The sequence below is a fragment of the Euleptes europaea genome, chromosome 4 (assembly GCF_029931775.1).
Source record: "Euleptes europaea isolate rEulEur1 chromosome 4, rEulEur1.hap1, whole genome shotgun sequence".
NCBI classification, from domain to species: domain Eukaryota; kingdom Metazoa; phylum Chordata; class Lepidosauria; order Squamata; family Sphaerodactylidae; genus Euleptes; species Euleptes europaea.
The window spans coordinates 117,038,943-117,063,880 of NC_079315.1; the positions used below are offsets into that span (position 1 = coordinate 117,038,943).

A 24,938-nucleotide genomic window follows, 5' to 3' on the forward strand; every position below is an offset into this window, starting at 1 on the left:
TACCAGCCATGGAGACTGAAGGGAACCTCCACATTCAGAGGCAGTAAATCTCTGGATCCTAACGCCAGGAGGCAACATCAGGGGAAGGCCTTGGCTTCTATGCCCTGCTGTTGGACTTCCGCAGGAACTGGTCAGCCACGGTGTGAGACTGGACGCTGGACTAGATGGACCACTGGTTTGATCCGGCAGGACTCTTCAGCATGGTGCAGTGGTTAAGAGCGGTGGTTTGGAGCGGTGGACCTGGAGAACCGGGTTTGATTCCCCACTCCTCCACATGAGCGGCGGAGGCTAATCTGGTGGGCTGGATTGGTTTCCCCACTCCTACACACAAAGCCAGCTGGGTGACCTTGGGCTAGTCACAGCTCTGATGGAGCTGTCTCAGGGCTTGGTCTCCAGGCCCGATTATCCTCATCGCTCTCCTCTGCACCCGCTCAATTCTGTACACATCCTTTTTGAAGCAGGGCCTCCAGAACTGCACGCAACACTCCAGATGTGGCCTGACCAACGCGGTGTACAGAGGAACTATGACATCTTGTGATCTGGATGTTATCCCTCTGTTGATTAGGATCTAGGGGAGACAGGTCCAAATCCCCACACAGCCAAGAAAGCTCAGGAGATGACCTGGTGCCAATTACCGCCTCTCAGCCTAGCCTACCTCACAGCGTCGTTGTGAGATTAAAATGGGGGGGGGAGAAAAGTGTGTGCCCCCCTCTGAACTTCTTGGAAGAAGGGTGAGAGGAAAGAAAGTCCTGGAGAGTCTTCAAGGTTTTCAAATTCATGTTCAGCAAGGCCTCAGCAGGCACACACATAACCGCGGTGGTAGGTTTACCGCCTCAAGTGTTCTATCTGTATCCATAAAATTCACGAGAACTAAAACAAATAGCGATAATAGATTTGGACCATTATGTACCCCCCCCTCATTTCTCTGGGGACAACTTGCCCCACAAGCCAAGAAAATTGACTTAGAACCACTATCTGCATTAAGCAAATAGTTGAGTTTGCCTCGTTGCTAGGCAAACAGAACGTCTTTTTACAAGCCTTTCCCCTCAAGCCGTCTCCGAAAGCGATATTATGGCTGAAAACGGGCTATTGACTTTATTCAGGCGCCCAAAGGTAATTTAATTTTACAGGTCAAGCCAAAATGGATCCTTATCTTATTTGAGTTTTCTTGAAACACGTATAGATTTCTTGTTCAAACCTTTCGGGGGGGGGGGTGCGCGGAGGGGAAAAATCAATCAACACCAAAAGCATCTATTTAATTCTCCTCGCTGCCAACGTACAGTATTATCTTGTTAAATGACTTTGAGCAAGCCGCATCTTCGAGCCGATGGAAGTTTGAGACAGCAGCCTCCCCCGCCATTTATAGGTACGAAAAATATTTGTGTTTTCGACCTCGCAATACTCCCGCATGCTCATTTTTTTGACAACGCAGCGTGAGCTGCGGCATCCAAAACAGAACGCCTGCAGATCAGGATCTGAACACATGCTTAAACTTTGGACGAGCTCACACGCGGTGCACTCGGTACGCATGGACAGCATCATTAAGGGATGATGTTTGCACGTGTTTGACCAAAGGCTTCCCATTTTGGTTTCTGGGCAAATAGCGGTTGGTGCAAACCGCTGTTTGCCTTGTTTAGAAGTAACTGCAAACCAAGGACAGAGGGAATGAAGGAAGGAAGGAGGAAGAATGGGACCGTGAGCTTGAGACTCCTTGTAGAAACAGAAGAACACAAAATAAGCCATGCTGGATTCCGACCAAGGCCCATCAAGTCGAGCAGTCTGTTCACACAGTGGCCAACCAGGTGCCTCTAGGAAGCTCACAAACAAGACGACTACAGCAGCATTATCCTGCCTGCATGCCACAGCCACTAATATAATAGGAATGCTCCTCTTATACTGGAGAGAATGGGTATGCATCATGACTAGTGTCCATTTTTGACTAGTAGCCATTGATAGCGCTATCCTCTATGCCCAAGTCTGATCCCCTCTTATAGCCTTCCAAATTGGCAACCATCACCACATCCTGGGGCAGGGAGTTCCACAATTTCACTATGCCTTCGGTGAAGAAATACTTCCTTTTATCTGTTTTGACTATCTCACCCTCCAGCTTTAGCAGATGACCCCGCATTCCAGTTTTATGAGAGAGGGAGAAAAGTTTCTCCCTGCCCACTCTCTCCATACCATGCGTAATTTTATAGACCTCTGTCATGTCTCCCCTTAATCGTCTTCATTCCAAGCTAAACAGCCCTAAGAGTCTTAACCGCTCCCCATAGGGTAGCTGCTCTAGCCCCCTGGTCATTCCTCAGGTAAACTCAAACTGGACGTTTTAACAGACAGAACCCAGCCCCTTAATGGCTATGTCACAGGTAGGGTGCCCAGCTCTGCGCTGCCAAGCTGTGGGATATTTTTGGGGACGGGGACATGTAAATCGGCGTCGCTCCAACACTGTGACCTCAGGCATGATGCCATCGCATCAGGGTGACACTGTAGGATCCCCCGAAACTCTACGGTTTTACCAGTTTCAGTGGAATCCTAGCGAGTCGCCCCCACAGGATGATGTGACTTCCAGGGCTGCACAGGAAGTGATATTGTAGCATTAAAGCGACACCGATTCCCTGCTCCAATTTTCCCTCGCCCCCCTACTGAAGTGCAGTGGGGGAAGGAGGCTACTGGGTGACAGGTCTTTTACCAGAGGGGGTTTTAGTCACAGGGTCAACTGTTGTGTAGAACATCAGAGCTCACTGATAACTGACCATGACCTGACACATGAAGCTGCCTTCTACTGAATCAGACCCTCGGTCCATCAAAATCAGTATTGTCTACTCAGACCGGCAGTGGCTCTCCAAAGTCTCAGGCAGAGGTCTTTCACATCACCTACTTGCCTGGTCCCTTCAACTGGAGATGCTGGGGATTGAACCCGGGACCTTCTGCAAGCCAAGCAGAGGCTCTGCCACTGAGCCACAGCCCCTCCCCTAGATTCATTCGACCTTATGTCATTCATTTGATCATACGTGTTTCAAGAAGAAGAGTTGGTTTTTATATCCTGTTTTTTTCTCTACCTTTTAAGGAGGCTCAAAGCAGCTTACAATCATCTCCCCTTCTTCTCCCCACAACAGACACCCTGTGAGGTAGGTGGGGCTGAGAGAGTTCGGAGAGATCCGTGACTAGCCCAAGGTCACCCAGCAGGCGTCATGTGGAGGAGCAGGGAAACCAACCCGGTTCACCAGATTAGAGTCTGCCGCTCTTAACTACCACGATGGCTATCACACACCTCTTGCCCCAGGATCCTTTTCATCCCAGTCCGAGTCCCTGGAACTTAGACACCTCTACCCATAATGCCAAACTATGGTTTGTGGTTATATCACAACTGAGCAGTCAGGTGACAAACATGCCCATGCAAATTGAATCCATCTCATGCATTTATTGCCCACCCTTTTACCAAGACACTCAGGACCGCTTACAGAAATTGAACACGCAGACACAAAATGGTTTCGGGTCCTGCAGATATTTTTTTTAAAAAATGATACACATGTACAATTATATGTATGTGTGAAAGAAACCAATTCCCACCCAGGACTCCCCACCCCACTCCCCACCAACAGTAAAATATAAATCAAAAGATAGGAACACCACCCTAGGGCTATTAAACACCCCCCCCAAATGTAAAAAATTAAAGTAGCAATAAAGCTACAGAGATAAAAATCAATAGCCCCAGTAAACCCCAAACAATGAAATAAAGCCAAGTTCCAATTTAAAAAAAAAAGTCAGCAAAAACACACAAAAACATACTTGTGAGGCCAGTAATAAAATATTCTTACTGGGTTCAGCACCTCCCCGTAAGGATCTGTGGGAAATAACAGCCTTCATCATCTTCTGGAAGACCAACAATGAGGAGGCTGAACATACCTCCCAAGGCAGAGTATTCTCAAGCATGCCCTTAACCGAAGAAACAGTTTACTCATCTGGACCTTTCTGGAAGCATCATTTGCATGAGTTGCCCATTCACTGACCAGGCAAAGACATAAGAACACATTTCCTAGGCCCCTTCAGATGCCCCTTCTATTGTAGGAAGAATCCTATTAAAATATGGATCCTGGATCCACACCGACGGGACCTCAGATCCTAAAGTTGCACCAATCAGAACACAGCTAGAAGTCCATCCATGGACAGCCAGGGTCCAAACCTTTGGACTTTTGCTATTGTAAATCCCAGTTCCGCACCAGTCTTGGCCAATAGCCCGCCTTCTCCACTGGCACCAAGGTAAATTCATGTACATAAGGACATCCTAAGACCTCCCCTCCAGAACTTTTCCCAACAACACGAGCATGAAATCACATAGCGAAAGGAGCGGAAGGTCTACAGTGGGAGAGGGGAAAGCGGTAAAAATCACCCCCCACACACCCTTTCCCACTGCCAGAAGTCTTAGCTTTGTGCCCGTGCATGTGTTTTAACTGGAAGGCGCCTTGTTGTAGGTGTGTTGCAAATTGATAGCGACAAGATGAATTCAGTATTCGTTTCGTTGCTCCATTCTCACAGTGTTGTCACGCAAGTTCAACAGCAATTCGCTGATGCACCAAAAAAAAAATGGCTTCCCTTTCACAAGTATTGTTAAGTCGACAAAACCGTGACCCTCTCCTCTCCCTGCTCCAAAGCTTTATGTTTTGTTCTATCGGGCCATTTTGCACTGCTAAATTCCTTGCTGGGAAGATATTTTGCGGCTGCTAATGAAGAACGAAGTTTCGTGGGAAGTGTCGTTTCCACACCCAGAGACACAAAAGTTGCGTGTAAAAGATTGGCGAAACTCAACAAAGCCGTCCAAGCCAAAGGGCCTCGCGAAAATATTTATTTCAACGCGGAAAGAATACGGGAATAAGAAACGGGGACGGATGGCCCACGGTGAACTTTGGGAGAGAGAGGCGGGGACATACGGGAGCTGCTGCCCAGACCATTAATAATCAGCCAGCTACCATGCGCCTTAATTGGCACGGAGACGCAAACAAGGCGGCCGCGCACGAGAGAGGGAGAATGTCAGATCGCGCGCAAGCCAGAGTCCGAGGCGAACACAAATGCCGTCACGTCAAGCAACAGTGAACTCCTGACAGAGATGAATGGGATTAAACTAAGTGGGAAGTCAGAACTTGAAGGCTGGGGAAGAGGGGGGAAGAAATAAAACAGAAACACGACTCCTGAAATCCAGAACAATTGCCAATTTAGGTCTTTGACGGCCGAGGTTTCTACCAATTAGACATCCCCGACGACTGTGTTTCGGTCAACAACAAGAGGAAGAAACGTGAAGCTTTGTGAGAGAAATTGGACGGCTCTCAGAAGCAGCCATTTCTCCACCCCCACATTTACATTAAAACTACCTTGACTGACTGAATAAGACTAGTTACGGAATTACCAACAGACAGTGATATGATTGTTGTTGTCTGGATGGGTTATCCTGTTCTTCTTTGATCGATTTTCCCACAGAGGTCCCAAGAGTTGCTTTCCAATATTTTATTTTTTCCGCTTTCAAAGGTCTTTGGGTTGGTTCATAGTACCACATCATTCAGTGTGAATGCATAGGCCCACATGATTTACTGAGGAATTTTTAGTATAATAAGGGCAGGGGTGTCAAACGTAAGGTCTGCAGGCCGGATCCGGCCCCTTGAGAGCTTTTATTTGGCCCAAGGGCCAGCCAAGGCATACTCCATGGCCAGAAGATGGCCAAGATGCCCTCCCTCTCATGATCTGCCTAAGGTCACAGAATCAGCATTGCTGACAGATGACCATCTAGCCTCTTCTTAAACACCTCCAGAGAAGGAGAACTTACCACCTCCAAAGGAAGCCTGTTCTCCTGAGGAACCGCTTTGTTAGAAAATTCTTCCTAATGTCTAGATGGAAACTCTTTTGATTTAATTTCAACCCGTTGGTTCTGGTCCGACCTTCTGGAGAAACAGAAAACAACTCGGCACCATGCTCTATATGACAGCCCTTCAAGTACTTGAAGATGGTTATCATATCCCCTCTCAGTCTTCTCCTCTGCAGGCTAAACATACCAAATCAGTGGGTTCTAGATCAAATCAAGCCTGAACTTTCCCTAGAAAATAAAATGACTAAACTGAAGTTGTTGTACGTTGGTCACATTATGAGAAGTCAAGAGTCACTGGGAAAGACAATAATGCTAGGGAAAGTTGAAGGCAGCAGGAAAAGAGGAAGACCCAACGTGAGATGGGTCTACTCAACCCAGGAAGCCTCGGCCCTCAGTCTGCAAGACCTGAGCAAGGCTGTTAATGGTAGAACATTTCGGAAGCAACTCGACAGCATATCACACACACACACACACACAAGGAGCTCACTACCTTTTTGACGGTCTTGTCCGGTTCAAGAGCAATGTCTGGAATGTTGGCGTCAACCATGAGGGAGAACAAGTTCAAAATCAGGTTGGAGTATCTAGGGAAAGGAAGAGGACAGAAAGGGGTGAGCACTCTTTTTAAATGGGAGAAGATTTTGGATACCGATTGTCAACCTGAAATTAACCTACAAAGATATTACAATTTCCACCAGATGTCTCCCCAAAAGCCCTCTACATTACCCCCTCTTCCCACTCCCCCCCCCCAAATTTTAGGAAGGGTGGGAAGGTTATGGGTTCCGTCTTCCCAAGTTCTGCTGAACATTCTTGAATACACAAAGCTGCTTCATACTGAGTCAGACTACTGGTCTATCAATGCCAGTATTGTTCGCTCGGACTGGCAGCAGCTCACCCAGGACTTTCACATTCATTTATGTATTTTATTTTAAAATTTATATCCTGCTCTATCCCAGCCAAAGCCGGGCTCAGAGCGGTTCACATCGTAAACGTCATTTAACAATACGATTCCAGTCATATCAATTTACAATAAATAAAGTGTAACAGTTGAAACCACAATTCCAAAACTACAACTAAAACTTCAATTCCTACCTGGTCCTTTTACCTGGAGATACCATGGTCTGAACATTATCAATGGTGAAATCTCAGGTAAATTATGAGGAGTGTCTGAGGAAAACAAAATCAAACCCTGTGCCTTTGATCGCGGGGCCTTCTGACATTTCTTTGTAAGATCATTATCCCTACCTTAATGGGGTTTGTAACATTGGACATAAATCTCTAAACCAGCGGTCCCCAACCTTTGAGCCTTGCTGTTAGGGGAAGGGTGAGGCTCAGTGGTAGAGCATCTGCTTGGCATGCAGAAAGTCCCAGGTTCGATCCCCGGCATCTCCAGTTAAAGGGACTAGGCAAGTAGGTGATGTGAAAGACCCCTGCCTGAGACCCTGAAGAGCCATGGGGAGGGGCTGAGGCTCAGTGGTAGAACATCTGCTTGGCAGGCAGAAGGTCCCAGGTTCGATCCAGTTAAAGGGACCAGGCAAGTAGGTGATGGGAAAGACCCCTGCCTGTGAGACCCTGGAGAGCCATGGAGAGGGGCCGGGGCTCAGTGGTAGAACATCTGCTTGGCAGGCAGAAGGTCCCAGGTTCAATCCCCGGCATCTCCAGTTAAAGGGACTAGGCAAGTAGGTGATGGGAAAGACCTCTGCCTGAGACCCTGGAGAGCCGCTGCCAGTCTGAGTAGACAATACTGACTACGATGGACCAAGGGTTGAATTCAGTATAAGGCAGTTTCATGTGTTCACCTTTAGAATTCGGACACAGGTGGCCACAAAATGACTGCCACAGCTTACCTTCAGTCACACTATAAAGACCCATGTGATATGCTGGCAGCTACTGCCAAGGCAACTTTTTTAAAAATCTGCATGGCCGATCCAATCTCCAATGGCCAATCTGAAGCCTTGCTGGGCAAAAGCCCCAGCTGGACCCACCCACTTTCTAAAAAACACTTCGTGGGTACCAGGAAAGGTATTTGCGGGCACCGCGTTAGGGACCCTGCTTTAAACTAAACAAATCTGCGTACTAAACAACGTTTCGTGCTCCAGACAAAGTGAGCCGGGTTCACAAAAGAAGAAGACTTGGTTTTTATATGCCGACTTTCTCTACCACTTACGGGAGAATCGAACCAGATTACAATCACCTTCCCTTCCCGTCCCCACAACAGACACCTTGTGAGGTAGGTGGGGCTGAGAGAGCTGTGACTAGCCCAAGGTCACCCAGCTGGATTCATGTGGAGGAGTGGGGAAACAAATGCAGCTCACCAGATCAGCCTCCACCGCTCATGGGGAGGAGTGGGGAATCAAACCCGGTTCTCCAGATCAGAGTCCACCACTCCAAACCACTGCTCTTAACCACTACACCACGCGGGCTCTCAAACGCTCATGCCATGCTACATTTGTTAGGTTAGTTATAAGACTCTCTCTTAGCAAAGCCTGCGCAGCTCTTCAAACGGACGACGAAAAGATGAGGGAATTCTTTTGCGTTGGTCTGCATGGGAAAGAGATGTTGGTCAAAACTGGCATGGAGACCCCTTCTACTCTCCCGCCCACTTCGATATATGCCCCGCGTTCAAAATTAATTGTAGACACTGAGGACTGTGAGATCCAACCACACCAAGCATGAAGGAAAAACAAAACTTCTCAAAGCCATTTATAACCATTAAAGAGGAGCAGTTTGACAGCTGTCTGCGTTTTCCAATTTAATACGGTGTGCTTGAAACACTTGTCCATCTTCTAAGGATGTCCCCCTCCCCATAAATTGGTTTTCTTTCTCCTCATAGACAAACCTCCAAAGCTGTTCAACAACATCTGAGACTACGTATCCTTCAGGCAATTATTTAAAGTGTCATTTTTGGGGCGGAAAAGAAACATCAGTATGGATTTATACCAGAGAGAGAAAGAGAGAAAAGAGGGAAGAAAATGCGTATGAATGAAATAGCGTCCGTTGCAAGGCCCTTCAACGAGTAATGGCTACTGCAATTTGCTTAACGTGGCCAGAAGCGAACACTCGGTAAGAGGGTTGCCAGCTGAATGCTTTGATTCGGTGCCCCAGCAAAACAATTCACAAGAAAATAACCTTTGTCCTTTTGTTTCATAGAATCATAGAGTTGGAAGGGACCATCAGGGTCATCTAGTCCAACCCCCTGCACAATGCAGGAAATTCACAACTACCTCCCCCCAACTCACACACACCCAGTGATCCCTACTCCATGCCCAGAAGATGGCCAAGATGCCCTCCCATCATCTGCCTAAGGCCATAGAATCAGCATTGCTGACAGATGGCCATCTAGCCTCTGCTTAAAAACCTCCAGGGAAGGAGAGCTTACCACCTCCCGAGGAAGCCTGTTCCACTGAGGAACCACTCTTATTGTTAGAAAATTCTTCCTAATGTCTAGACGGAAACTCGTTTGACTGAATTTCAACCCGTCGGTTCTGGTCCGACCTTCTGGGGCAACAGAAAACAACTCGGTACCATCCTCTATATGACAGCCCTTCAAGTACTTGAAGATGGTTATCATATCCCCGCTCAGTCTTCTCCTCTTCCTCCAAAGAAATGTATTCTATGACATACAGTGCACCCCCTCATATGAAAGGGAACCATCCTCTTTACTGCTTCAAGCTTGAAATGCCCACAATTGCTGGCTATGCAATATAACAAATATAATAAAAATCTATAATACATTCGAAAAATTGAACAATTTAAAACCAGAGCAATAAAAAAAAAATCCAGATAAATCCAATGGGTGCCTACCATACCAGCGGTAGTGATAAAACAGTCACATGAGAAAGTGGTCAGGAATAAATAAAGGCAAATCAGAGATGGGACAGACACATGGTCACTTTAGCCTTCTTTATTCCCTGTTTCAGCCAGGATGCAGCCAGGATTGAATGCACGTTCGGCGAAACGCATGCATTTGACCCTGGCTGAATCCTGGCTGAAACAGGGAATAAAGGAGGCCAAAGTGACCATGCGTTTTCTCCCAGAGTTGGGACAGGGAGTCCAGCTTGCGATGGGACCATCACAGCCCTCAACTATAGGCCTGGCAAAACATCTTGCAGGCCCTGCAGAACTGAACTAAGTCCTGCAAGGCCTAGGTCTTATTTCTGTACTTTTGCACATATCTTTTAATAGAACTTATTCATTATACTCCTGCAGTATGAGCCAGCGTGGTGTAGGGGTTAAGAGTGGTCAGCTCTAATCTGGAGAACCGGGTTTGATTCCCCACTCCTCCACATGAGCGGCGGACTCTAATCTGGTGAACAGGGTTGGTTTCCCCACTTCTCCACATGAACCCTGCTGGGTGACCTTGGGCCAGTCACAGTTCTCTCCCAAACTCACTCAGCCCCGCCTACCTCGCAAGGTGTCTGTTGTGAAGAGAGGAAAGGAAAGGAAGGCGATTGTAAGCCGGTTGGAGACTCCTTAAATGGTAGAGAAAATCAGCATAGAAAAACCAACTCTTCTTCCTTTAATTGGGCTGTGGGGGCTTCCATCTAAACCCAGTACCTTGGCCTATTTTGGCTACAGCCACCAAAGTCATTCTTTGTGGAACTCAATTTGCAAGTGTCCTACCTTGCAGGGCTAGCTTCTGATTAATGCCTGGTAGGGCTGGCGGCTTGGTCCCTCGGTCCCTTGGCTGAGGAGGAGGAGGAGAAGAAGGTTGGTCTTTATATGCCAACTTTCTCTACCACTAAAGGAAGAATCAAACCAGCTTACAATCACCTTCCCTTCCCCTCCCCACAACAGACACCTTGTGAGGTAGGTGGGGCTGAGAGAGCTCAAAGAAAACTGAGACTAGCCCAAGGTCACCCAGCTGGCTTCATGTGTAGGAGTAGGGAAGCCAACCTGGTTATCCAGATTAGAGTCCACCGCTCCAAACCACCGCTCTTAACCACTACACCACACTGGCTCTCTCTGGGCAGAGTTAGCTTAGAGGGGCTGGTGGCAGATTGTTACCCTGGGCAGTGAGGATTCACTCCCTAGTATAGTGTGTTTTGCTCTTAACCTTCACCCAAAGCCTTCTTGTGGGTCAAGGAGGCTTTGGCACTAGGGACTGAACCTGGGATCTTCCACATACCAAAGAGATGCTCTACCACCAACTCATAGCCTCCCCTGCCTCCCCTGCCGCTATTTCAACGTCCTTCCCTACAATAATTTCTTCTCGCTTTCAGTGTTCTGCGGACATATTTAAATAACACTTGAAAGTTCCTCGAGACGCCCGCGTTGAAATTCAAACCAGATATTTGTTTTTCCTCCCTGTATCTTTTCAGATGCTTTATCATTTAGACGGGTAGTCTATTCCCCCAGCGTCGTCTCCCCCTCTTAAGACGGCCCTCCCCCTGCCCTTAAACAGATTCAGCGGTCATGAATTTCAAATGCCTTCCAAATATTACCTTTAATATTCCCCACTTTCCCGAGTTTTATTCCACATACATCATAAAGATCCAATCAAGAGGACGAGCCATTTACATCCCCCTTTCCAGTTCGAGCTTTCTGGACGGCAAAGGCTACCCCACGCACATTTTTCATGGCGAGGAACGTTTCAAAGGCAATCAGGCCGAAGACGTCCAATCCTAAACGCTCTTCCCCCTTTTTAATATTATCTGTTAATGGTTCCTTTGCAAAAAAAAAAAAAAAAAGTGGGAGACTCGGCAGTCGATATATTAAAACCGACTTCTGTCCTTCAGAGCCCGAGGCCGGGTTTGCGAGAAACTCCTGTCACCTTGAGCCAATCATCTTAATATCTAGACTATTATAATGTCCTCCTTGGCGGAGTAACCTCCTGACACATCACTCCTCTTCAGTCCGTTCATAAGGCTTCTGCAAAACTCATCGTTCTCGCATGACACTATCGCCACATCCCCCCCTGTCCTTTACGGCAGTGCTCCGTCACTGTCCACATCGACTTCCAGCTTAAAGTCCTCACTTTCCAAACTCTTCGCACCGGCCATCTCTATTTCGTTACCACCCTCCACCTGTTATTACTTCACAGAAGCAGTGAGTTGGAAGGGGCCACCAGGGCCATCTAGTCCAACCCCCTGCACAATGCAGGACATTCACAACTACCTCCCCCACACACACATCCCCAGTGACCCCTACTCCACGCCCAGAAGATGGCCAAGATGCCCTCCCTCTAATCATCTGCCTAAGATCATAGAATCAGCATTGCCGACAGATGGCCATCTAACCTCTTCTTAACATCCTCCAGGGAAGGAGAGCTTTCCACCTCCCGAGGAAGCCGGTTCCACGGAGGAACCACTCTATGAGAAAAATCTTCCTAATGTCTAGATGGAAACGCTTTTGATTTAATTTCAACCCGTTGGTTCTGGTCCGACCTTCTGGGGCAACAGAAAACAACTCGACACTATCCTCTATATGGCAGCCCTTCAAGTACTTGAAGATGGGTATCATATCCTTTCTCAGTCTTCTCCTCTTCAGGCTAAACATACTGAAATGGGCCAGGATGAATAGTGAATCTTAAGCAGGGCTCCATTTATAGAGTCATAGAATCATAGAGTTGGAAGGGACCACCAGGGCCATCTAGTCTGACCCCCTGCACAATGCAGGGAATTCACAACTACCTCCCATCCCACCCCCCCAGTGACCCTTACTCCATGCCCAGAAGATGGCCAAGAGGAGAAAAAGAGAATAAAAACAACTCAGTGGTGGCAATGTTATTCTAATCTGCTCCACCAACTTGCTCTCCAGTGGCCAATCAGACACCCTCCAGGTCAAGTGCCCCACCAGGCCCCACCCAGTTTCCACAAACACTCGGTGGGCACCAGGAAAGATCTCAGTGGGCATCATGGCCCCCACAGTAACCATGTTGGGAACCCCTGCAATAGGCACATGTTTTTGATGCCAGTTCCCAAATAGGGTTCCTTGAAACAGATGCGTTGAATACAAGAAGAAGAGTTGGTTTTATGTGGCGACTTTCTCTACCATTTAAGGAAGAATCAAACTGGCTAGCAATCACCTTCCCTTCCCCTACCCACAACAGGCACCCTGTGAGGTAGGTGAGGCTGAGAGTGTGACTAGCCCAAGCTCACTCAGATGGCTTCATGTGCAGGAGCGGGGAAACCAACCCAGTTCACCAGATTAGCCTCCCCCGCTCAGGTGGAGGAGTGGGGAATCAAACCCGGTTCTCCAGATCAGAGTCCACTGCTCCAAACCACCATTCTTAAGCATTACACCACGCTAATATTGCACCATTCCTTAGCCCCCTCTCTACCTACATGTAGAAGAAGAAGAAGAGTTGGTTTTTATATGATGACTTTCTCTGCCACTTAAGGGAAATTCAAACCGGCTTACAATCTCCTTTCCTCCCCACAACAGACACCCTGTGAAGTAGGTGGGGCTGAGCGAGTGTGACTAGCTCAAGGTCACCCAGCCGGCTTCATGTGGAATAGAGGGGAAACCAACCCAGTTCACCAGATTAGCCTCCGCCACGCATGTGGAAGAGTGGGGAATCGAACCCGGTTCTCCAGATCAGAGTCCACCGCTCCAAATCACCACTCTTAACCACTACACCACGCTGGCTGGCTCCAACTCCCAGGAACAGTCCCAACTCCCAGCACTTCCAAGGGTAATCAAGGAGCAAAATCCCAAAGCTACCACATGAAGCACAGCCGCACAAAAGAATCATTATGTCTTCCGAGTCCTATATGGCCAAACGTGGATGATTGATCCCCTGAAATGTCACCTGAGCAGGTTAATCCCTTCCTGATGATTCTCCAGGGGGCTGGGGGTTACGGCAACCTCTGATTAATAACTCATCTTTGTTTTCTCATTCTGCTGAATCGCCGCTAATGCATTACCAATGACAATCTGTAAAAGACAGCTCTCCCTTCTCTCCGTCTCTGCTTTCAATAAGACAGAGAGCCTTGGCCACTGTCTCAGATATTGCTTTGCGTTCCTCTCCCCGCCTACCTCCCGTGCCTACGCAGATCGCTCTCTGTTCGAGAGACATTTCTGTTTCTTCGTCGGACTCTGTTCCAGGAAGAAGAGAAATAGGGCGCATCCGGCGAAGACCTCAGAACCCAATATGATATGTATCGGGGAGGGGCCATGGCTCAGTGGTAGAGCATCTGCTTGGCATGCAGAAGGCCCCAGGTTCAATCCCCGGCATCTCCAGTTAAAGGCACTAGGCAAGTAGGTGATGTGAAAGACCTCTGCCTGAGACCCTGGAGAGCCGCTGCCGGTCTGAGTAGACAATACTGACTTTGATGGACCGAGGTTCTGATTCAGTATAAGGCAGCTTCATGTGTTCATGCATCAAAGGAGCCATTTTCTCCCTCGCGGACCCCTCACTCTGGGAGAGAATTAGACTCAAGGTGTTCAGCCTGTGCTGATTCCATGATCTTGATTCCACGGCCTTTCCCCATCTAGAGAGGTGTCCAACAGCCAGAGCCTTCTTGAACATTGAACCAGGATGGCCTGAATTCCCCAGAACTACTCATGTGTTCCTGAACAAAGAAAATAATGTATATTTACTCATAAATCTTAATGAGTGTGTGTTAAGTGCCGTCAAGTCGCTTCCAACTTATGGCGACCCTATGAAACAATGTCCTCCAAAATGTCCTATCTTTGACAGCCTTTCTCAGATCTTGCAAACTGTGGGCAGTGGCTTCCTTTATAGAGAGTCCATCTCCTGTTGGGTCTTCCTCTTCTCCTGCTGGCTTCTGCTTTTCCTAGCATGATTGTCTTTTCCAGTGACTCGTCTTCTCATAATGTGACCGAAGTACGATAGCCTCAGTTTAGTCATTTTAGCTTCTGGGGTCAGTTCAGGCTTCATTTGATCTATAACCCACTGATCTGGGTTGGGTTTTCTTTTGACAGTCCAGGGTATCCGTAACACTCGCCTCCAACATCACATTTCAAAGGAATCTACCTTGTTCCTATCAGCTTTCTTCATTGTTCAGCTTTCACACCCATACATAGTAATTGGGAATATGATGACATGAATTAACTTGCCAGTGACCCATTGTCACGACTGGCCGCCCTCTCCAGAGCTCCAGTTGTGTTGTAACGTAACCGAGTCAGGTCAAATAACTCAAACCACCTTTTAAATGAAAAGGTTTATTAAGAGATTAAAAGAAAATAATTAAAATGCGAGCACAGTAATCTTAAAGACACACTGGCAAAGAAAATAACAAAGTCTTGCTGGTTATACTTACAACTCTACTACATAGCTGAAGTTCCTTACTCTTAAGCTAAGCTGGTTCAGGCCTTAGTTTCTTGCATTGCGGCATTGCTGTATCTGAGCAGAGTGACGTGCCAAAGCAGTTCAGGTGATAATGATAGATAGTAGTTAGAATAGCATAAGCATGGCTAAACTTATGGAATCTGAATCCTAGTCAGATGACCCCTGACTTCCAATCAGGAACAGTAATTCTCCGAAACCTCTAGATGGTTCTGGCCGGTTCAAGCTGGATTGGGTTCAGGAGTGAAGAGTGAAGTCATTCCCTCCTCCCAATTTCTCACAGATGAAACCCATCTTCCAATTAGGCTGGTATGCTGGTTCGGCCTTGCACAGCCTTATCTATTTGGCAACAGGCTGCAGGTGCACCTTGTTTTTCATGGTCTTTGCTAGGCCTCTACAATTATAACAATGGTTTTCTAAGCATTCAAAATGGAAAATAGTGATGCTAAGCAAAAGTAACACTAAATGGCTTTTCCTGCCTTCACACGCCCCCCTTTAAGAGTTAGGCTCATTAACCAATGTTAATGTGACAACTCCACAAAACAACATCATTGATACATTGCCATCCTGTAAAGCTACTACTGCAACTAGCAATCATACATGCTTGAGGTAGATACTGATAGCAGCACTTTGAAACAAATTAATAAGCAATGCAATAATACACAGAAAATACATCAGAAACTGGAGAACTGAAAATTTACTCTCCACAACGACTTAGAGCATCTGCCACCACATTATTCTTCCCCTTAATGTGTGAGATGTCAAACTGAAAATCTTGTAGGCTTAAAGCCCATCTCAGGATTCTAGCATTGTTACCTTTCATCTTATTCAAAAAAGCAAGTGGATTATGATCTGTTTGAATGAAAAACTTGTTACCCATCAAGTATGGACGCAACTTATTGACTGCCCACACCACTGCAAGAGCTTCTTTTTCAGGAACTGAATAAGCCCGTTCCCGCTCTAGAAGTTTTCTGCTTAAGTAGGCCACTGGGTGTAACTCATGGTTTTCATCCATCTGCGCCAAAATTGCACCCAGGCCTCTGTCACAAGCATCTGTCTGCAGATAAAATGATTGACTGTAATCTGGTGCTCTGAGCACAGGAGCTTGCACCAGCTTCTGCTTGATTTGATCAAAAGCTAACTGACACTCAGGTGTCCATTGAACCTTAATAGGCGCTTTCTTTTTACACAGGTCAGTGAGAGGTGCAGCGAGTTCAGAGAACCCCTGGACAAATTTTCTGTAAAAATTAACCATGCCTAAGAACCTTTGAACACCCTTCTTAGTAATGGGCACAGGCCATTCTGCAATACTGGCCACCTTAGCCTCCAAAGGTTTGATTTTATTTTCTCCCACACTATGCCCGAGAAAAGTAACCTCATTTTTTCCAAACTGACATTTTTCTGCTCTAACTGTTAGACCTGCATCATGCATTCTTTGCAAAACCTCCCTCAAATGCTGAAGGTGCTCTTCCCAAGTGGAAGATATGATAGAAATGTCATCTTGGTATGCACAGGCAAAAGGCAGACCCTCCAGGACGCGATCCATCAGTCTCTGGAAAGTCTTACTGGCTCCATTTAATCCAAACGGCATGCGTGTAAACTGGAAATGTCCTGCATGACAAACAAATGCGGTTTTCTCTGAAGCTTCAGGTGTCAAGGGAACTTGATAATAGCCACGCAAACAATCAAGGGTAGAGATGTATTTTGAATTGGCCAAACGTTGCACTAATTCATCAACTCTTGGAGTAGGATAAGGATCCAATTCAGTAATGTCATTGAGCTTTCTATAATCAATGCACAATCTATATTCAGGTGGATCATCCTCTGCCAATTTTTTCTTTTGCACAAGCACAATAGGAGCTCCCCATCTACTGGTAGATTTCTTTATAATTCCCCATTCTAACATTTGTTGAACTTCAGTCTCCACGACTTCTTTCATGGCTCCATTGACAGAATAAGGTCTGGTTTGAATTGGCTTACTATTGCCGGTGTCAATATGATGAGAAATAACATGAGTCTTGCCTGGTACTTCAGAAAACAAAGGCTGAAAACACTCCAAAACTTCCCGCAACTCTTGCTGCTGTTTAACTGTCAGGTTTTCAGAAAATTGCACTTCCTGCAAGCTGTTTTGACCTTCTGGAGCAGTCTCAGGAATTTCACAATTCTCTTCTTGAACTGCTGTAAGGGGGAACACCACACTAGCTCTTTCTTTGTACAATTTCAAACGGTTTGCATGAAGCACAGTAGGTTTTTTATCAGAGTCTACTTCTTTGATAAGATAATTATCATGAGGCATCACTTGTAAAACTTCAAAAGGACCTGACCAAGCTACTGCCAGCTTAGTAACATGCTCTGGGTTCAAAACAAGAACTTTATCTCCGACCACAAAAGATCTATGTCTAGCATGCTCATCATGATACACCTTTTGCTTTTTCTGAGCTTCCTCCAAGTTCAGACTAGCAGCTTCTCTGACTCTGTCCAAAGTGCTCCTTAAGTTGTTCAAGTACTCCACAACATTCTTTGGACACTTTTCAGACAGCACTCCTTCCCAGTCTGCCTTGAGGATCTCCAAAGGCCCTCTGATATTTTTACCGAACAGGAGTTCATTTGGGCTGTATTGTAAAGACTCTTGGGGAACATCTCTGTATGCACACATCAAATAAGGAACAGCCACGTCCCAATCTTTGTGCTCCTGAGCAAAACATTTTAGCATCTTGCCCAAAGTCTGGATTATTCTTTCAGTTAGTCCATTAGCTGACTGATGATAAGCTATCACAGGGACATGCTTTATATCTGCCATTTCACACACTTTTGCCATTAGCTTAGACATCAGGTTAGAACCACGGTCTGTAATTATAGTCTTAGGAAAACCAAATACTGAAGCAAAGTCCAGAATGCTTTTAGCCACTGACTGCACAGTGATATTACTGAGTGGGTATGCGACAGGAAACCTTGTTGCATGATCTACAATGACAACAATATATTGTTTACCTGACCTTGACTTTGGAAGTGGTCCCAGCAAATCCAATCCGACAGTATGGAAAGCTTCTTTGATGACTGGGTAAGGATGTAACTCAGCCTTGGTCTTGTCTTGAGGAAAACCCACACGTTGACAAGTATCACACGTGCTCACATAGTCCTTCACTGATTTTGTAAGTCCATGCCAGTAGAAATTACGCTGAACCTTGGCTGTCGTCCTTTTGATTCCCAAGTGCCCTGCAAGTGGAATATCGTGTGCCACTCTCAGGATTTCTTCTCTGTACTTTCTGGGCACAACTAGAAGTTTCTCGGTGTCCCAGTCTTGAGAGCATCCTTTTGGAATCGTTTCTTTGTATAACAGTCCATTAAGCCACACAAAACGACTTGGGTTGTCAACTGACAAAGGTTGAGAAGTATTAGCTTGCTCTCTGCAACTCTGCAAAGTTTCACAGACCAATTGGGCCTCTCTAAAATCAGAAGCTGAACTTGAGAGAATAACTTGCTCTTCATTAAACTCAGCAGAAGGAAAGGTTTCAGGCTTTGCAGCTGCAGGTTGCTGCTCAGGCTGTTCTAGCCCCCCCTCTGATGGCGAGAGAGAGAGTGCACTCCCCTTGCCACTTTCATCCTCCCCATCTCCAGGGCTGGAGATTGCATCTGCAGTTTCATTCTCCTGGATCCCCTCTAGCTGTTTCTTTTGCTGCCTGGTCTGCACAGCGTTCATTTGGGCACATTGATAGAGCAAGTCAGACCCAATTATAAACGGTTGGTCTCCCTTACTATGGACAAGGCATAGCTTTTCTCCAGACCAGCCTCCAAACTGTAAGTGAACTTTCACTAGAGGCATTTGCTTTACAGCACTCTCAAAAGCTTCAACCTTCAAAATACCGCATGGAATAGAATCACAGTCATTGAGTAACTTACAATGCACGCTGGAGACATCAGCGCCCGTGTCCCGTGTTCCTTTTACTACATGGCGGTGATTTATGATGATCTCCTCTTCTCTCATCTGTTTAACCCAGGCTCGCTGATGAGGTGAAATTAACTCCTTAGAGTCCAGAATCCTCAGCTTCCCCACAGTAGCTGTGAAGCCCATCTTAGCTGCTGTGTGTTCACCTTCTTGAGCGTTAGCTGGTTGCTTTTTTTTCGATTAGCCACAGCCCCTCTCGGCCAATCTTGTGGAACAGGGTGCCTTCGAACGATCTGCTCTGGATTTATTTCCGGAACATATTCGGCCTCCCAGTTCTCTGTAGTCTGTGGTTGTGCTTCAGCATTAGAGACTTCTCCTCCAATACATTGGACTTTAGCTGAAGAAGCTTGCTTGTTCTTCCAAATAACACAGTCCTTTTTAATATGTCCTTGTTTTCCACAATGAAAGCATCCAGATGTAGCTGCTGGTGTAGAAGTGGCTTTGGGCTTGTCTATCCGCTGGGCAGGATCTTTGACTGGGGTGGCCCGGTTGCCAGAATTCGACTCCCGGTTCACCTCTGGTCTTCTTATCCCTGCTTCTTTCCCACGGAATGGTGTAGCCCCATGCCTCTCATGTCCAAGCCGAAGGAGAGATTTATGAGCCTCCTTCCGCCCCGCAAGTATCTGGTCAGCAAAAGCAGCCATCTCCACAACATTTTTAGGATTCCTTGCTTGAATCAAAGCATGCAGCTCTTCAGTTATAGACTGCCCAAATTGCTCTCTTACTAAAAGGGCGATAACATCATCCACAGAACGAATATCAGCTGCAACAAACCACTGCTCAATATTCTGGAACAGCCGGTATACAAAGTCAGTAAGAGTCTCTTTACCTTTGGGTGCTGCCTTCCTCAGCCGCACTCGAAGTTGCTCTGCTGTCAGGGAGAAACGCTGGATTGCCCTTTCTTTAAAGAGTTCATAGTCTTGAACTTCATCAGGACTTAACTGGGTGAGTAACTTTGCCAACTCTCCCGAGGTGTTAGTCCACAAAACTTGCATGTAACATTCCTTTGGCACTTTGAGACTTGCACAGGCTCTCTCAAACAGCGTTAAATAAGTCACAACACAGTCATTTTCCTTGTAGCTCGGTAAATCCTTACACGACCACTTAGGTGCCTGCTGCTGGACCCTTTGAGAACTTGCACTCTGCGCTTGTAAATATCCAAACATGTTCTTCTGGTAATCCATAAAGCCTTTGATGAATTCAGAGAAACCTGCGGGCTGACCTTTAGGCTCTTCACCTTTGCTGTTAGGCTTGTCACCTCCGTTGTCCCCTGGGCTGCCTCCTTTGCCGTCTCTGTCCCAATTCCTGGAACTCGGCCCTCCGGCTGCTTCTTGGACATTTGGTAACAACCCCTGCAATGGCCTCTGGTCATCGTCATCCGCATAGTCTCCATCCGTTCCAGCATCTGATCCGCTAGAGGTATCTGCGCAACATTGCTCTGTAGTTGCCCGGTGCCTTGAGCGAAGCTTTCCTCCGACCCGAGGGTTCACGCCGCCCATAAATCCTTCCTCAAACTGCAGGAGATTAGGCTCTGTATCTCCAAGCACAGTCACTTCAATTTCTGCCTGCTGTTTCCGCGGTACGGCTCCAGCTGATTTGTGCCACGGCTTGGTGCCTAACTCAAAACTCGCAGTACTCCTGAACGACATCCTGACTGCACAAAATAACAAACTGCCAGTGTTTTAAGAATTACTTTTGAGTAACTGGACCTGATCCCACCGCTGCCACCATGTCACGACTGGCCGCCCTCTCCAGAGCTCCAGTTGTGTTGTAACGTAACCGAGTCAGGTCAAATAACTCAAACCACCTTTTAAATGAAAAGGTTTATTAAGAGATTAAAAGAAAATAATTAAAATGCGAGTACAGTAATCTTAAAGACACACTGGCAAAGAAAATAACAAAGTCTTGCTGGTTATACTTACAACTCTACTACATAGCTGAAGTTCCTTACTCTTAAGCTAAGCTGGTTCAGGCCTTAGTTTCTTGCATTGCGGCATTGCTGTATCTGAGCAGAGTGACGTGCCAAAGCAGTTCAGGTGATAATGATAGATAGTAGTTAGAATAGCATAAGCATGGCTAAACTTATGGCAATCTGAATCCTAGTCAGATGACCCCTGACTTCCAATCAGGAACAGTAATTCTCCGAAACCTCTAGATGGTTCTGGCCGGTTCAAGCTGGATTGGGTTCAGGAGTGAAGAGTGAAGTCATTCCCTCCTCCCAATTTCTCACAGATGAAACCCATCTTCCAATTAGGCTGGTATGCTGGTTCGGCCTTGCACAGCCTTATCTATTTGGCAACAGGCTGCAGGTGCACCTTGTTTTTCATGGTCTTTGCTAGGCCTCTACAATTATAACAACGGTTTTCTAAGCATTCAAAATGGAAAATAGTGATGCTAAGCAAAAGTAACACTAAATGGCTTTTCCTGCCTTCACACCCATCCTTACACTTCCAAATTTTTTCAAGCTCCTTCATGGCTGCCCTTCCCAGTCTCAATCTCCTTCTAATTTCTTGGGTGCAGACTCCCTTTTGGTGGATGATGGAGCCAAGGAATAGAAAGTCTTGAACAATTTCATTGTCAACCTTAAAGTTGAGTAATTCTCCTGTAGTCATTACATAAATCTTAATACCACTAGATTTTTTTGTGGGGTATGTGTGTTGACCTGCATGGACCCGGCTAGCCCCATGTTATCAGCTCTTGAAAGCTAAGCTGATTCAGCCCTGGTAAGTACATGGATGGGAGACCACCAAGGAAGTCCAAGGTTGCAGGCAATGGCAAATGACCTCTGTTTGTCTCTTGCCTTAAAAACCCTACAGGGTTGCTATAAGACTGCTGTGACTTTAAGGCACTTTCCACCACATGTGCCTGTGTATGTTAACTTCTGAAATTATGATTCAGTAGAGCTATGGGGTATCAACTAAGGGTCTTCTGGAAGCTGAAGTGGAATCTTACTCCCTAAATTGATGCCTTAACCCTTGGACAATCACAGGTCTTCTGGGTCACGCCCAGCAGTTTCTCCAACCATGCTCCACTCTACAGGACCAGATTGGACCATCCGCACCATAATTGCCTCCACAGTGAAACACATTCTATGTGCAGTTGAGACCCAAGAAGGCCCTACCTGGCATAGTATCACACGTTGGCTCATGGAAGAAGAAGAGTTGGTTTTTATATGCTGACTTTCTCTACCACTTAAGGGAGACTCAAACCGGCTTACAATCACCTTCCCTTCCCCTCTCAACAGACACCCTGTGAGGTAGGTGGGGCTGAGAGAGCTCTAAGAGAACGGTGACTAGCAGAAGTTCACCCAGCTGGCTTCAGGTGGAGGAGTGGGGAAACAAACCCAGTTCTCCAGATTAGCTTCCGTCGCTCATGTGGAGGAGTGGGGAATTAAACCTGGTTCTCAGATCAGACTCCACAGCTCCAAACCACTGCTCTTAACCACTCCACCATGCTGGAACTAAGGAGGATGGAGACAGCGGAGGAACGGGCAGAAATATTTGGGGGAGGCAGGTAGAATAAGCAGGGGGTTCCTACAGCAACCACCCGGTCTCGGTTTCGGAAGAAGAATTCGGGGAGGGTGAGAGAGGATTCCACACGCAAGTGCAACAGCCGGTTAGGAGGAGAGGCCCGGGTCCGCCCCCACCCCCAAGTCAGTACACAGTCAGCTGATGACTCTTGCACCATCGCTTCGCTCTTACCTGCGGAGGTGAAGGAATGCCGTGTAGCACTGTTTGCGGAACTCCTGGTACTGCTCGCTCTGTGTCCCGCCCATGCCTTCCACCATCTCCTTATTCAGCTTCATCGGCGGAGGAAGTGGCTTTGGATCCCGGCCCAAGATGTAGCCAAAGTCAATGTGGAAAAGCTTGCCTGTGCATGGGGGAGATTCAAAGAGGCCACGTTAGATTTATACGCGGAAGTGGCACCTCGATAGCTACTCCGCTCACTGCCCCCCTCGGGGCAAACCCCGTCTCTCTCGCACCCTCTCTTGGGGTGGAAACGAAGAATGTTTCAGTCCCAGTAGCCTGAGGTTCATAAATGTTTTAAGGAAATAAAATGACGCGTTGGATCCAGACAACGTGCTCCACCCCAGAAAGATCCATGTGATCTGCTGGAACCTTGGATGCCCCTCTAAAGATAGCAATGAAATTCCTCCTAAAGCCAATGGCATACATTCAAGCATCAACACATAGGAGGAGGAAGACAACCTTGTGTGAACAGACTGCTGGACTTGATGAGCCTTGGTCTGATCTAGCAGGGCTTTTTTATGTTCTTATAACTTGGAAGGCTTTAAGAAGGGAGTAGAATGTTTCATGATGGAGTATAGGGCTATCCATGGCTACTAGTCAAGATGGATACTAGTCATGATGTATACCTATTGTCTCCAGGATCAGAGGAGCATGCCTGTTAAATTAGGTGCTGTTGAACACAGGGAGGATGGTGCTGCTGCAGTCGTCTTGTTTGTGGGCTTCCTGAAGGCACCTGGTTGGCCATGTGTGAACAGACTGCTGGACTTGATGGGCCTTGGTCTGATCCAGCATGGCCTTTCTTATGTTCTCTTAAGAAGAGAAGTTGTAAAGGACAAGCAGTCTCTACTACCCAGGATGATTTCAATAGTGAGGCAAAAGAGGTTACTGGCTTTGGCAGGGAAGGGTGTGTGTAAACACACCAAACTTTGTGGGTTTACTTTTTTTTGGTGGGGGGGAGAAGAAAATTTAAAACTACCCTTTCATGCAACCCAGAGACAAACGTGCTTGTGCCAAAATGTAATATAAAATGTTATGGGAACAGTTGCACATCTTGTGTGGTTTTACACACAACTGCCATCTCTTGACTTAGGTATGCATCATGATAAGTTTTCATTTGGACTAGTAGCCATGGATAGCCCTCTCCTCCATGAACATGTCCGCTCCTCTCTGAAAGGTGCTGTGGAGCACAGGCAGGATAAATGCTGCTGCAGTCGTCTTGTTTGTGGGCTTCCTAGAAGCACCTGGTTGGCCGCTGTGTGAACAGACTGCTGGAGCTGATGGGGCTTGGCCTCCCCTGTCTGGTGTAGCCCCAAGCACTGCAGCATAAAGCAGGACAGGAGAATGCTTCTTGAGTGGAAAATCCACATTCCTCCCCCAGCCCCCACTCAACAAGTACCACTGGATTCATCCCATTCTGTATAGCTGAACAATGAAAAATAAAAGGGGCTGGGGGTGGAACGATAAAGTAGCTCCTATTGGAGTGTACATCCCCTTTCCAGGATGAGATGGGAGGGCAGGACCGAAGGGAGAGGCGGACAATTCCAGGGGTCAGCGTAAAACGCGTCTGGGCACATTCTGCAATGCTGCATTTTACAGAAGTGGAATGGAAACCAGGCCGCAGAGGCATAAATCCTTTGGACTGTAAATCCAAAGCACATTTAGCAGGAAGGGATTTACTCCTCAGTAAAGATCTCTTAAAGTGCACAATAAAAAAAAAAGGAGCCAGTGTGTAACCTGACCAATAATAGTTATTGGGACAGGATGCTCTCCCACAGGTTCTGTTCCTCCGCAGCTCCTCTAGCTATTCAGCATTTCTTTCCATCTCTCCGGCCTTGTTTTGATGCTGGGTCACGGGCCACAGAGAGTGCGGTGGCGGCATTTGCTGTTCCTCGCTCGTGCGCTCGGAGCCAGTTTTAACCTATCACATGCAACCAACCCGGTCCCAATTAAAAACCTGGTGTGCTCAGCCTACACACAAGAGGCTCGGGTTAAATCGGAAGGACCAGACGGTAGGTGATGTGAAAGATGTTTGCCTGAGATCATAGACATCTGCTGCCAGTCTGAGTAGGCAATACTGATCCCGATGGACCGAGAGTCTGCTTCAGTATAAGGCAGCTCCATATGTTCATGTGAGGAACA

The 24,938-nt window shown here is 46.9% G+C and overlaps 1 protein-coding gene across 1 annotated transcript in view; it reads right to left on the minus strand.

The window, feature by feature from the left end:
- The window catches only part of PIK3C3 (phosphatidylinositol 3-kinase catalytic subunit type 3), a 112,046-nt gene that overhangs the window by 25,594 nt on the left and 61,514 nt on the right, over positions 1-24,938 (minus strand). The window contains exons 23-24 of the mRNA XM_056848007.1: positions 22,752-22,920; positions 6,345-6,435 (exon numbers count right to left, since the gene is read on the minus strand). Of these exons, the coding sequence (XP_056703985.1) occupies positions 6,345-6,435; positions 22,752-22,920 (260 nt within the window). The remainder of the gene's footprint in view (positions 1-6,344; positions 6,436-22,751; positions 22,921-24,938) is intronic.